The sequence below is a fragment of the Arachis ipaensis genome, chromosome B02 (assembly GCF_000816755.2).
Source record: "Arachis ipaensis cultivar K30076 chromosome B02, Araip1.1, whole genome shotgun sequence".
NCBI classification, from domain to species: Eukaryota; Viridiplantae; Streptophyta; class Magnoliopsida; order Fabales; family Fabaceae; genus Arachis; species Arachis ipaensis.
In genome coordinates this window covers 99625057-99637450 of record NC_029786.2, presented here as the reverse complement: position 1 = coordinate 99637450, position 12394 = coordinate 99625057, and the positions used below count along the sequence as shown (strand labels likewise).

The 12394-nt window shown below is 35.0% G+C and overlaps 3 protein-coding genes across 4 annotated transcripts; 2 read left to right on the top strand and 1 right to left on the bottom strand.

The window, feature by feature from the left end:
* Window positions 394-1221, top strand: LOC107627810 (probably inactive leucine-rich repeat receptor-like protein kinase At5g06940). The gene has a single exon (XM_016330632.1). The coding sequence runs from the start codon at window positions 394-396 to the stop codon at window positions 1219-1221; it is 828 nt and encodes a 275-aa protein (XP_016186118.1).
* LOC107627809 (probable leucine-rich repeat receptor-like protein kinase At1g35710) lies at window positions 4682-6390 on the top strand (the record flags this gene model as incomplete). Its single annotated transcript, XM_016330631.1, has 2 exons — window positions 4682-5864; window positions 5945-6390. Coding segments are annotated over 2 exons (1557 nt in total), but the record flags the coding sequence as incomplete, so codon positions are not given.
* On the bottom strand, window positions 6609-11876 carry LOC107625947 (tRNA 2'-phosphotransferase 1). Of its 2 annotated transcripts, none has more exons than XM_016328693.2 (8): window positions 11104-11876; window positions 9530-9652; window positions 9082-9229; window positions 8310-8399; window positions 8070-8124; window positions 7818-7940; window positions 7128-7184; window positions 6609-7026 (listed from the first exon to the last, which is right to left on the bottom strand). In XM_016328693.2, the coding sequence occupies exons 2-8, from the start codon at window positions 9625-9627 to the stop codon at window positions 6887-6889; spliced, it is 711 nt and encodes a 236-aa protein (XP_016184179.1). In that variant the 5' UTR covers window positions 9628-9652; window positions 11104-11876; the 3' UTR covers window positions 6609-6886. The 2 variants fall into 2 exon arrangements, with proteins under 2 accessions (XP_016184179.1, XP_016184177.1); XM_016328691.2 differs by lacking the exon at window positions 11104-11876 and adding an exon at window positions 9924-10519.

Here is a 12394-nt window from a genome sequence, read left to right as displayed (position 1 = left end):
AGCGAATGGTGGCAATCTTTTTAACCATTCCTTGATTTATAAGGCTCATTAGGTGACCAAGAACACTCATCAAGAAAATGATGGAAGAATCAACGGACATTTATATATGTATACATTCCATCCTCTTGAACTCTATTTTAGTATGACTATATATTTGGCAGAACTTGATTTGCCCGACTTACACGTTCATTCTATGTTCCACTAACGACTTGAGAATTCCATTGTGGAAAGACCAAAGTTCTATGTTCCACTTTGATTGTCGTGGCTTTCAAGTTGTAGAAAATGACACTAATTAGTAGCCTTGTTCCACTTTCCCTGAGGCTTTAAGTTGTGGAATAATAATTGAAGAATACATACCTTGATCATTAATTCATCAAACACCTTGTAACTCCAATGGCTATATCATGCACTTGCATTATTATTTTGATGTTAGTGCCACTTGTCTTTGTTGGCATCACCACCAATGCTGGAACTCACAAATTGTCACCCTTGGATCAAGAAGCCAATGCTATGCTTTCAATTAGTAAAGAGTTGTGGAGTAACCAACATAAGAATGTCTCAAACCGTTGCAACTGGCCCGGAGTCAACTGCAACAAAGCTGGAAGTATAACATTGCTTTCACCTCCAACTCCAAGTAATTTCACCCTCGAGTTCATGACACAACTCTGCTTTTTGAAACTAAACTTTTCAGTGTTTCAAAATCTAGTCCATCTAGATCTCAGTGAAATGGGGTTATGTGAGTTCCCTAAACTAAGTGGTCTCAAGAAGCTACAACATCTCAACCTATCATACAACTATTTAGGAGGTGAGCTTCCTTTTACATTATTGGAAAATCTAACTCAACTTCTTGTGTTGGACATTTCTAACAATTATATTATTAGTGGTACAATTCCACAAGAACTAATCAAACTGGAGAGACTTGTCACGTTGGACTTGAGTGCCAACGCGTTCAGCGAAGCAGGAGAATTCATGTCCACTCTGACAAAGCCATCTACTCAACAATTATTGGTGAAAGATGTGTTGGATCCGCGGATTCCACTTCCGAAATCTCGGAAAGATATGCAAGATGTTGTGCATGTTGTAAAGCTAGCATTAGCATGCCTCTCCTCTGACCCAAAATCCAGACCATCAATGCAGGATGTGGCTAATGAGCTTTCAGCTTCCAAGGCTTCAATGAATTCTTCTTTTTTTGATGTCTCAATCTACCAATTGATGCATTAGCATGTCATATGATTGTATTTTAGTAGCATATATACGCAGCATTGCAAGTTGTATGTTTTAGTGAGTCACAAAATAATGCAACACTTGAACTTTTGGGCATATAACTAAATATGACATCCCTCAATGTTCTAATCTACAGGTTGAGCAGTATCGTTTCAATTTAGTTTATATTGGTCAAATTGTTTGATTTATATTATTTCAAAAGCTAAGCAAATTTCTTTTGTTTTTTATTATTACTATCGTGAGGTATTTTGCAATCCTATTTGGAAATTTTCTTGACTAACTAACTAGTTTTTGACCCGTTGACCCAACTTAAAAGAGCCGAAAGAGTTCAACAATTGAGAGAGCCTCAACATTCCCCCCAACGTATAACTTAATTGAATTTCCTTAGTTTTACAAAACAAAAATATTTTCTATTATGGAAAGCATTATTTAAAGTCATATTAACCCTTTTTAGTTCTATAGTATTATATAATATGTAATTACCTCTAATTACATTCGTACACCAAAACTATCTTCGCTCTTGTACAAATATTCTTTCTTATTTATTTAATAATATAATATAAAAATACTAAGTCAAACTAAATATTTGGAGCATTAAAACGTCGTTTAAAAAAATATAATATAGAACATCATTATTTAGATGCAACTTACATAGCTTCACTAGACGTACACTGAGGTTAAGATCTTGAACTCCTTCCTTGGGAGACCACATTTCGTGCTTAATGGGTCGTCAATCGTCATAGTTTTCAACAATATTTTCCAAAATGATATATAGTGAAAGATGATGATAGTTAACCATTCATTATACCTTATTAGGTGACCAAGAACTCTTCAAGAAAATGATGGAAGGATAATAGTTAACCATTCATTACAAGCCTTTATATTTTTCAATATATTCTTAGACTTCTAACTTTTTAATATTATGCCACGTTAATTTAAATAATTAATGGACATAATTTATTTATTATTTATTTAATTGAATTATTTTTTAATTATTTTTTTTATTTTTTATGTGTCTCATTATTATAACTTAAATTTTTTTTTATTTTCCTTCTCACTTTTATAATATTTATTTTCTTCAAGTTACTCTATAATTTTTATATTCTCTTACTCCTTACTTTTATAAAAAATAATGTTATATGCCTTCAATGCTAATATTATTTCTCTTTAATATGCATAAACATAATTTATTTTCTTCTTTTCTATTCACTCATTCTTATGTTTATTATATAAAATTATAACTTAAAATTCTTCTTCATTTTCCTTCTCACTCTTATAACATTTTTTTAGGTTACTATATATTTTTCATATTCTCTTACTTTTTATTTTTATATAGGATTCTATATGGTTTCAATGTTAATGTTATTTTTTTTTAATAGACATAAATTGAGTAATAAACATAATTCATCATCTTCTTTCATACTCACTCTTTCTTATGTTTATTATATAAATCAATATTCACTTCACACATCTTTTTTATCTCCTTTTTTCACATAATATCATGCCTCTTATTATTTTTTTCTCTATTCTTACTAATATTTTACACGAGTATTTGAAGAATTTGGTTGATGACTACAACTCTTTTTTTTTAATTTGCTAAATATGTGTATTAGGTGATAAATTTCTAAAATACTAGACTTTTATAATTTCTTTTTAGTTTTTTCATTTTTAGTTTAATTGTATTCATTTGATAAATTACTAAAACACTAGACTTTTACAATTTCTTTTTAGTTTTTTCATTTTTGGTTTGATTGCGTTCATTAATTATATCGTTCATATATCATTCTTTTTTTGTTTTTAACAATTTATATTTTCTATATTATTTAGTTGTAATATTGTTGAAAATACATGGTATTATCGCAAGTCATAAAAAATAAAATTAGAACATTTAATATTAATTTCAACTATATATCATGTCCTTTATAATTTTATTATAGTTTTTTATTTTTGGTCTAATTATATTCATTAGTTATATTATATAGTATTTAATTTAATCTAAAAAAAATACTACTTAAAAGACAAAATAAAAATAATAATATAAAATTAAATAAATAAATTTAAATTAAATATTTTTGTAATTTCATTTAAAGTCCAATTTATATATACATTTTTTAATTTTATAATAATTAAATTTTAAATTAATTTATATATTTTATAAAATGTATATCCATTTTATTCCCGGGAATGCCTGAGTCTAAAGCTAGTATTAATTATTAGTCATTCTCTTAAGTGGTTGCGAAGGAACCTAGCAACTTCTCCAACCATATTTTCTATATGTGTCACATTCTCACCGTTTCTTTCAATCAACTAATACAAGTTTAATAACCAACTTGGGTTGGTCGAGTGGTCAGCTCACTCGTCCGCTCTTGTGCATACAGCAACTCATTGGCCAGCGGCAGACCCTTAAATGGAGCTTAGATGTCTTTAACCTGTCGGGTTGGGGAATACCGTTTGGGTAAACCAAAAAAAAAAAAAACTAATACAAGTTTAACGACAAATAATGAAATGGTACACACATGTCATCTTTTCTTATCTTTTAGACATATTCGGGACGAAAACAATTCCTGAAACCCACTTACAGCATGGCACTTACAAAAATATACTCCAAATCTTACAAATTCAGCAATAGACACTTTTATTCATCAAAAACAATATTCGAGTATACTTTGATATTTACGCTCTTTTACATGTACTTCTGTCCACTCCAAACTCTTTCATATATATTTTTGTTCATTTACTCCTTATTATATATGTGCAACAACAATTAAGAGAATAGAGTGAAATTTAGATACACACATGACAAACTCAGGTTGCATTTTACTTGCATTAATGAAGCTTATCTTTGTTGACACTTTGTTTGCCTTAGTCCTCCTAAGTCCTAACCGTTATGAGTGCCAACACCATGGTGGCAGCATCAAATTCCTCGAACGAGGAACAAAAGGCCTTGCTCCATAGTGGGTGGACAGAAGGTCGCGACATCTCAAAACATTGTAACTGGACTGGTATTGTGTGCAATGACGCTGGAAGTGTCATAGAGATTTCAACAAGGCTTTATTTTTTTATCCCTCCATCTGAATTGAGGAACTTCAATTTTACTGCATTCCCCAATTTGATCCGTCTAGAACTTACTGGTTTGGAACTCAAGGGAACCATTCCCAGTGAAATAAGCACTCTTACAAAGCTTATGTATCTTGATCTCTCTTCTAACTATCTTGAAGGTGAGTTGCCTACTTCAATTTCAAATCTCACTCAACTTAAGTTAATTAATGTTGCTAGCAATTTTCTTAGAGGTGTTATTCCTTCCACTTTTGGCCAGTTGAAGTGTTTGGCTCAACTTTCTCTTCACTCAAACAATCTTGAAGGCCACATTCCCGAAAGGCTAGGGTACTTAAAGCATTTAGAGCAGTTAACTCTGTCAAATAACTCACTGAATTGTTCAATCCCTTCTACCTTTTGACAACTTGAGGATTTGGAATCTTTGTCCCTTGATTCAAACCATATTGAAGGTCCCATCCCTGTAGAATTTGAGAACCTGTTCCATTTGAAAGCTTTAGACCTTTCCAATAACAATATTTCTGGTGTTATACCATCTGGGATTGGACAACTCTCTAGGCTTTCAACTTTAGATATTTCCAACAATAGCCTTAAGGGACCAATTCCATTTGGTATTCTAAATCATTGCAGTTATGTGCAGCTAAGTAACAACCTTTTAAGTGGACATATTCCTTCTCAAATTGGCAATCTTTCTTACCTAGACCTCAGTAATAATAGCCTCTCAGGAAGCATACCAGAGGGACTCCATTCCGTTCCATATCTCAATATATCTTACAATTCCTTTGTTCCAGATACACACTTTTGTGGTTTTCCAAGTGAAGCACTGATTGGTAATAAGCAGTCACCCTCTTGCTCTTCTCCATATAGTACCATAGCACTAGTTTCCCTTGCTGCCTTGAATTACCTCTTCATTACAACAGTGTTCATATGGCTTGGAATCAGTGTCTTCTGTCCCCTCCAAAGAGAGTACGGATTTGAGGAAAGAAGCAAGAATGGGGATATCTTCTCAATTTGGAACTATGATGGTAAAATTGCATTTAAAGACATAATCAAAGCCACAGAAGACTTTGATATAAGGTATTGCATTGGAACAGGTGCTTATGGAAGTGTCTACAAAGCACAGCTTCCTAGTGGCAGAAATGTTGCACTAAAGAAACTTCACAATACAGAGTCTGAAAATCCATCATTTTACAAGAGTTTTAGCAATGAGGTCAAGGTCTTGACAGAAATTCGCCACCGCAACATCATTAGGCTTTATGGTTTTTGTTTGCACAACAGCTGTATGTTTTTGATGTATGAGTATATGGAAAAGGGAAGCTTGTTCTATAACCTAGCCATTGATGAAGAAGCTCAAGAGTTGAATTGGAGTAAGAGAGTAAACATTATCAATGGGACTGCATTTGCTCTCACTCATATGCACCATCATTGCACTCCACCCATTGTCCATCGAGATGTAACTAGTACCAATGTTTTGTTGACTTCAAATTTAGAAGCTTGTCTATTAGATTTTGGTACAGCTAAACTACTTTCTTCTGATTCATCTAATCAAACTCTATTAGCTGGCACTCCCGGATACGTTGCTCCAGGTAAAAGGTAGTTTTATTCTCTTATTTATTTATTATTGAAATATCATTAGTAACCTATTTAATGTTTGGATATATTGTAGAACTGGCTTACAGCATCAACGTGACAACAAAATGTGATGTTTATAGCTTTGGAGTGGTGACTTTGGAAACAATAATGGGAGAACATCCTAAGGAACTACTTTCCAATATGTCAAAACCATCTCCAAAGATCATGATCAAAGATGTATTGGATTCACGTATCCCATTGCCCTTTCTTCGAAAAGACATGCGGGATATTGTACTTGTTCTAACATTAACATTGGCATGCTTGCATCCCAACCCAAAATCAAGACCTTCAATACAGGACATAGCTAATGAGCTTTTGTTTTCAAAGTCGCCATTGCTTTGGCATTTTGATGGTATTTCAATTCACCAACTTGTGAATCAAGAAATATACGCAATAGGTAAAAATTAGGAGGTTTTTTAATCATATTTTCTTATGTGATTGCCCTAATTTTATGTATGAAAGCCATCTTCTGTTTTGTTTTCAACTTCCAGTTCAAAATTTTTTTTAATGTATTTCTCGCCTTGTATTATCACTTATAGCATTCCCTTTCAAATTATGCAGTTTGCTCACTCAAATAACTAAATCTTAATGGTAACCAATATCATGTAGGGATTTCAAATAGAAAATTTATGGATCATCAACCTACCTGAAATCATACATTACATTTTTTTTTGGGTCTAATATATAGAACATGCAAAAAACTTGAAACTTCGGAAAAACTTTATTAACAATTCATAGGATAAGTTAGACTTAACCATTTCAAGTCCAGAGTCCTAACCATTTTGTTTTAAATTTAACAAGTGTATAAAACATCCATGCTGAAGAAACAATGACAGTTTCTCAAGCCGGACTAATTGAATTTCTAATAAGAAAGTCCAAATAACGGTGGTAAAGACTGAAAAAACTGCCATTGTTTACACAACCAATCAGGCAAGCAGTAATCCACACACTGTAATCCTAAACCAGCAATAAACAACTACAACAAATTATTTTGGAGAGGAATAGGTTGTCTACCGGGCCAAGATTCTATCTTTTGGAAATACTTGGGGGGTACAACTCCATCAAAACCTTCTGTCAAGATAACCTTGTTGTCAGAAATGAAAAGCTTCATACCTTCTGCAATAAGATTGCAAAAGGAATATATGTTTAGTTACTATCATCAACAAACTACTAAGAAGTTCAGCATTTCAAGAATTTTGATTGGAATATTATCATACCCTCCAATGCTTTTCTAACATCTAAAAAGATCAGAACATTTACATCTCGCCTCATACCTGGGCAAAATAGAAAACTAGGTAAGAAATCAAGGACAAAAACCAAGTAATCAAACTTAACTAGAAATGGTTGCATACAAGGGAATAACTAAAACTAAAGGGATGCTAGATGTAGTTATTCGATAGAAAAGATATCCTCAAGAAATTGAGTAAAATAGTCCAAGCAAGTACTTTAATATCCATAAAAATATCTCATGTTACACTGATTGCTAAGAAGAGATTTCCAATCAATTGCCACCACCACACCCACCAAATGATAAAGGGTAAATAAATGCTTAAAAATGCAAACCATTATTAGTTATGGTACTTATGAGGGCAATATTGAATGGCATAATTGCATTATTGATTTACTAATAAAGAAGTGAAGTTTACAGGCATTTTGTTCCAAGTAACCAGTTTATTCAGACTTTGGATCATTGACTAATTATTATTTGAATTACTTTCATATTAACATGTTTCAAATTCGAAAGTTAAAATAATTAAGTGGTTAATGACAATAGACAAGACATCAGTATTCCTTTGCTACTGTATAACATAACTGCCAGCCTTAATACTGCAGAAGGAAAATGACCATGCCTAAACAAATAGGGGGAAAAAAAATCTAAATGCATTTTTGATAGCTAATCACATTACCACTTATTATTTCTCCATCTGTTGGCAAACCACAAGAGAAATGAACATGCAATCTCTTCATGCGCTTGAGGCCGGATTCTAGAATTGAATCCAAGTTTTTTCTGTAGGTTCCGTGCACACAAACTGCATATGGTAGCAAAATCAAGAAAAAACAAAAAATAGAAAGTGGGGGTGAAGAAAAATAACCATTTGGAGAATATGACTCGCAAGGACAGCAAAGTTAACAGAAATACAGCTCCATTGATTATTCACCTGGAACTTCTTCAGCTGAAAGGATTGGTTTCAACAAGCTTTCAGTTTCAACAGTCTGCAGATCAAAAGTCAATCATGTATTTTAGTTACTCCACAAACAATCAATTAAACATAAAATGACATGAGAACATATATTCATTTCAGAGTACAGATCCAGTTACTTAAGGTTTGAAGGTTTTCTTAAAAAACTTCAAAAGCAATTTAAATGTCTCAACATTCAACTAAAACAGAATAGTTTACCGTTATTGTATGGCCTTGGTTAGCTCGTATAAGTAGCTCCCCATCCTCTTCTATAAGGCTGAAGCGTTGCTTATTATCCTTTCGAACGGCCTGAGAATAAGCATGAGATCATTTAGAATAAAAGGTCTTCAGTTAATACTTAATTCATATGAAAATGGAATACATTAAAATCTTAACTTCAGTGACTAAATAAACACAAATAAATACAGTTTACAGAAAAAAAAAAGTCGTTGTAAATACAATAACAATTCATAAAAAAAGATAAGCCACAGATATTATGTAGCAGTAAGTAAAGAATTAAGAGTGGGATACACTTGACCAGCTACAATCAACATGTCAATCCTATCCGATTCATTCAACTATTGATTTATACTGTTGTTAGTTGCAGAAGGGATGGATCAAGAAATTCCGAAAACCATATTCTGACTGCTTTTACAAGATCAAACTAGTATGACTCTGCAACAAAAGATTTAGAAAAGGAAATTCTATGCAGAAGATACAGGAATAAAAAGCTAAATAGAATAACAAGTTGAAAATGCCAATAGTCACAATACAATACAATGTAATTATCTTGTATGCTAAACAACAATAGAAGTGGTACCGGAGTTTTTGTCTTGTATCTATAATGTGACTATTTTCTATTTTGCTATTTTCCCCAAGCCAAATAAATGCTTCTCCAAAATGCAACACAATAATCCAAATTACAATAGAAATGGCAATGATAACAAAGAACAAACAAGAAATAAAAAAATATATGAATAATTAAACTGACCTCCCTAACATCATCAACATTGTGGGATCTTAATGGAATATTAGCAAATGTCTTCATATTCAGCTTTAGCAGATCATTAACTTTGACATAACCATCACTTCGCATATCTAAGTTCAATTCAGATGCCATATGACGCAAAATCCTCGTCCTGCAGGTATTACCAGAGAAACATACAAAAATCACTAACTTTGACCTTAGAAAGAAAAAGGGTGATATATAATATTAGTACATTGCATAAACCATACGTACTAATTTCCTATGAGCAGTTGCTCTACACAAGATAGTTTACACTTTATAAAATAGTTCATTTTATTAGAAAGACAAACAAAGTACATAAAATTTTCTCCGAAACTTGTTTTGATGGACTACAATTACAAGAAATCAAGAACTATCCCAGAAAAACAAAAATTGAGAGAAAATAATGAGCAAAGAGCAAATTAGTGCTTACAGGAGCCTACCAAGAGCATCAATTTTATCCTTCCCGGAGCTGCCACCACCACCACGGCCACTGCCACGTCCTCTTGTTCTTTCCCTGTCGTTCCTCATATCAAAAGAACTTCCTCTTCCACCACTGCCACTCAAAACCCCAAAAATGGCATCAGTTAAAAGCATAAAACTTTCTGCTTCATTCACTAGAAAAACCTACCATTATCATACAAAAGTAAAAGGAAGAGGAATTAAAAAACAACAAAGAAGCAAAAATTGGGAAATTTGAGCTAAACGCAATGATTCTGAGCAAGCTTCAACAGCAAGACGAAAAAGAAACGAATTTTAATTCGATAATAGCTATAAAGAAGGATAATTGTTTGTTGGAGAGAGAGAGAGAGAGAGAGAGAGAGAACCTGGAAGAGGAGTGAGCGTAGGAGGAGAAGGAAGAGGTATTGGGGTTTCTGTTTTTGTTGTTCATTGTTGGAGGAAAGTAAGAGGAGGAAGACGGAGAGAATAAGAGAGGAGACGGTGAGGTAACGGTAACGGTAATGGAAACGGAAGCGGTGAGACGTGGAAGTAAGAAGCGGCAGTGGCGCAAAACAAGGATAGTGCTGTCGCTCACCGAAGCAAACATGGATGGATATTTAATTGATGCAGCAGAAACAAAACGAAGAGCGATATAGGAATATGAGCTGAGCTGAGCGGAACTGAGCCGAGCCGAGCTGGCTTCTCAAATTGCCAAAAATGAACTATAAATGGAGCGCTGACATTCGTTTAAACTTTAAACAAAACCACTTTTGGACCAAAATTTTAAACATAACCTGATTCCATATTTCGATTCCATTCTGCTCTCAAAGACTCAAACCATAATGGCAAAGTCATCATATTAACTCACTATAAAAACCCCACTCTTTTAACAAAATGTTAGAAATCAGTCAAATCCAAGGTTCGGAAAACCGGACCGGTCATCAAACCGCTCTAACTACTGGTTCACTGATCCAACCAGTGGAATTTTCAAATTCAAAAAGAATGAAAACCAGATAACCCCAATCATAAACACCATTATCAAATTAAATAAAAAATCAACCAAAAATAACCTTGCAAATCAAAAACTCAATCTCTTGAACTCAATAATTACATCAGTTATTCAACTAAATAATTACAGAAGTTAAGAACAATTAAAAATGAAAAAAGATTCAACAGTTTTCAACCCAATTTTAATAAAGCTCATCACAATGATTAACAACAACAAAAAGTACTGAAGCAACAGTGAATCAGTAACACGCAGTGCAAATTTAAAATTTAAAAGTTATCGATTTAAAATTTATCATCAAATACAATCAGTGAGCAAAACCAATCAACCAAGCACTGACTGAGTATTCTGTTCTGATTCTGTGACTGGGAAGCAACAAATTCGGCAACAAATTCAAGTTACAGCAACAAATTTAACAAATCCAAGTAAAGTCCCGATTTACAGCAACATTTAGATTAGCAACAAGGCAAATTTGATTAGCAATTCAGCAACATGCAAGAATACAGGGAGAAGGGAAATCTGAAAAGAAAGAACAGGGAAGCGATGGTGCTGGGACTCACCAACGGTCGACGGCGAGTCGGCGACCACCCCACGGAAGGCGAAGAAGCAAGAGACAACCCCACGAGTTGCTTCTGCCGCCGGCGACGAGACAGACGAACCACGAGATGCCAGTGACTGAGACGAGACTCGAGTGAGACTGGGAGGCAGAATCGAGCAGCAACCAACACGCACAGCTCGAGCACTCACTGGCGGAGGGAGGCGCGAGCAGCCGAGCACAGAGGAGAACGGCGAGATGCGAGCACCCGACGTGGAGGATCCGGCGAGAGGCCCGAGAGCACGAAGACGGAAGTTCTTGAGTGCGATGGACGGAGGCAGCAGTCTCTCACTCCGACAGACGGCGACAACTATTGGTGGAGACTAGGTTTGCTTTCTTTGGTGGAGGCTAGGGTTTGCTGAAGGAAGGAGTTGGAGAAGGGGGAATGGGAGATAACGCGTGCAAGTTTTTCTCTTTTAAGGAAGGAAACGAGGTCGTTTTATGTAAACCGGCCGGGTTCCGGTCCGGTCCGACCTACCGGTAACCGGCCGATTCATCGGTTCTTGAACGGTTTTTAATTTTGCGGTTTTGCATGCTGGACCGGACCGTTTTTTCTACCGGTTTCCCGGTTTAACCGGTTCGACCGGCCGGTAGGTCCGGTTTTCAGAACATTGGTCAAATCACATCACAGATTCACAATTCTCTCAAGAAGCAATACCAAAGTGAAAAGTAAACGTTTAAAGAGATTACAAAAAGCATGCAAATAGATCACAAAAGCAGCAAGCAAGCAATGCAATCCCGAAGTCTTTCATCCATCGAAGGAAAATATAAAAAAAAAAAGGAAAAACTTTCCTGGAGGACGAGGAAGAAGCAGTGATTACAGTCGGCAGTGAGCACTGCGCGGCGGAGGGAAGGAGTCAGCAGCAGGCCAGCAGCAAGAAACTCAGCCAGCGGCGAGAGAAGGAGTAAGCGGCGGCGACAGGGAGCAATGACGGTGGAGACGAAAACGCAGCAACAACGAGGAGGATTCACGGCAGAGTGAGCGATGAGCCAATGAGGAAGAAGAGTACCGGACGACGGCGAGCGACGGCGGGCCAGCGGACCTCACTCAGGCGCAGCTCTGTTTCAGTCGTGTACACAGCGCAGTTCTTGTCAAATTGGGAATTAATTAAATGAAGTCAGCACTCAGTAATGTATAATTAAACCATGTCGGGTCATTATTTGGGTTGGGTAAATCTTTTTTTTTGTTGGATACGGGTTATTGGGTTTATGGGTTAATCTGTGCGAGTCCGACTAGCTATTGGGTTGGGTTAAAC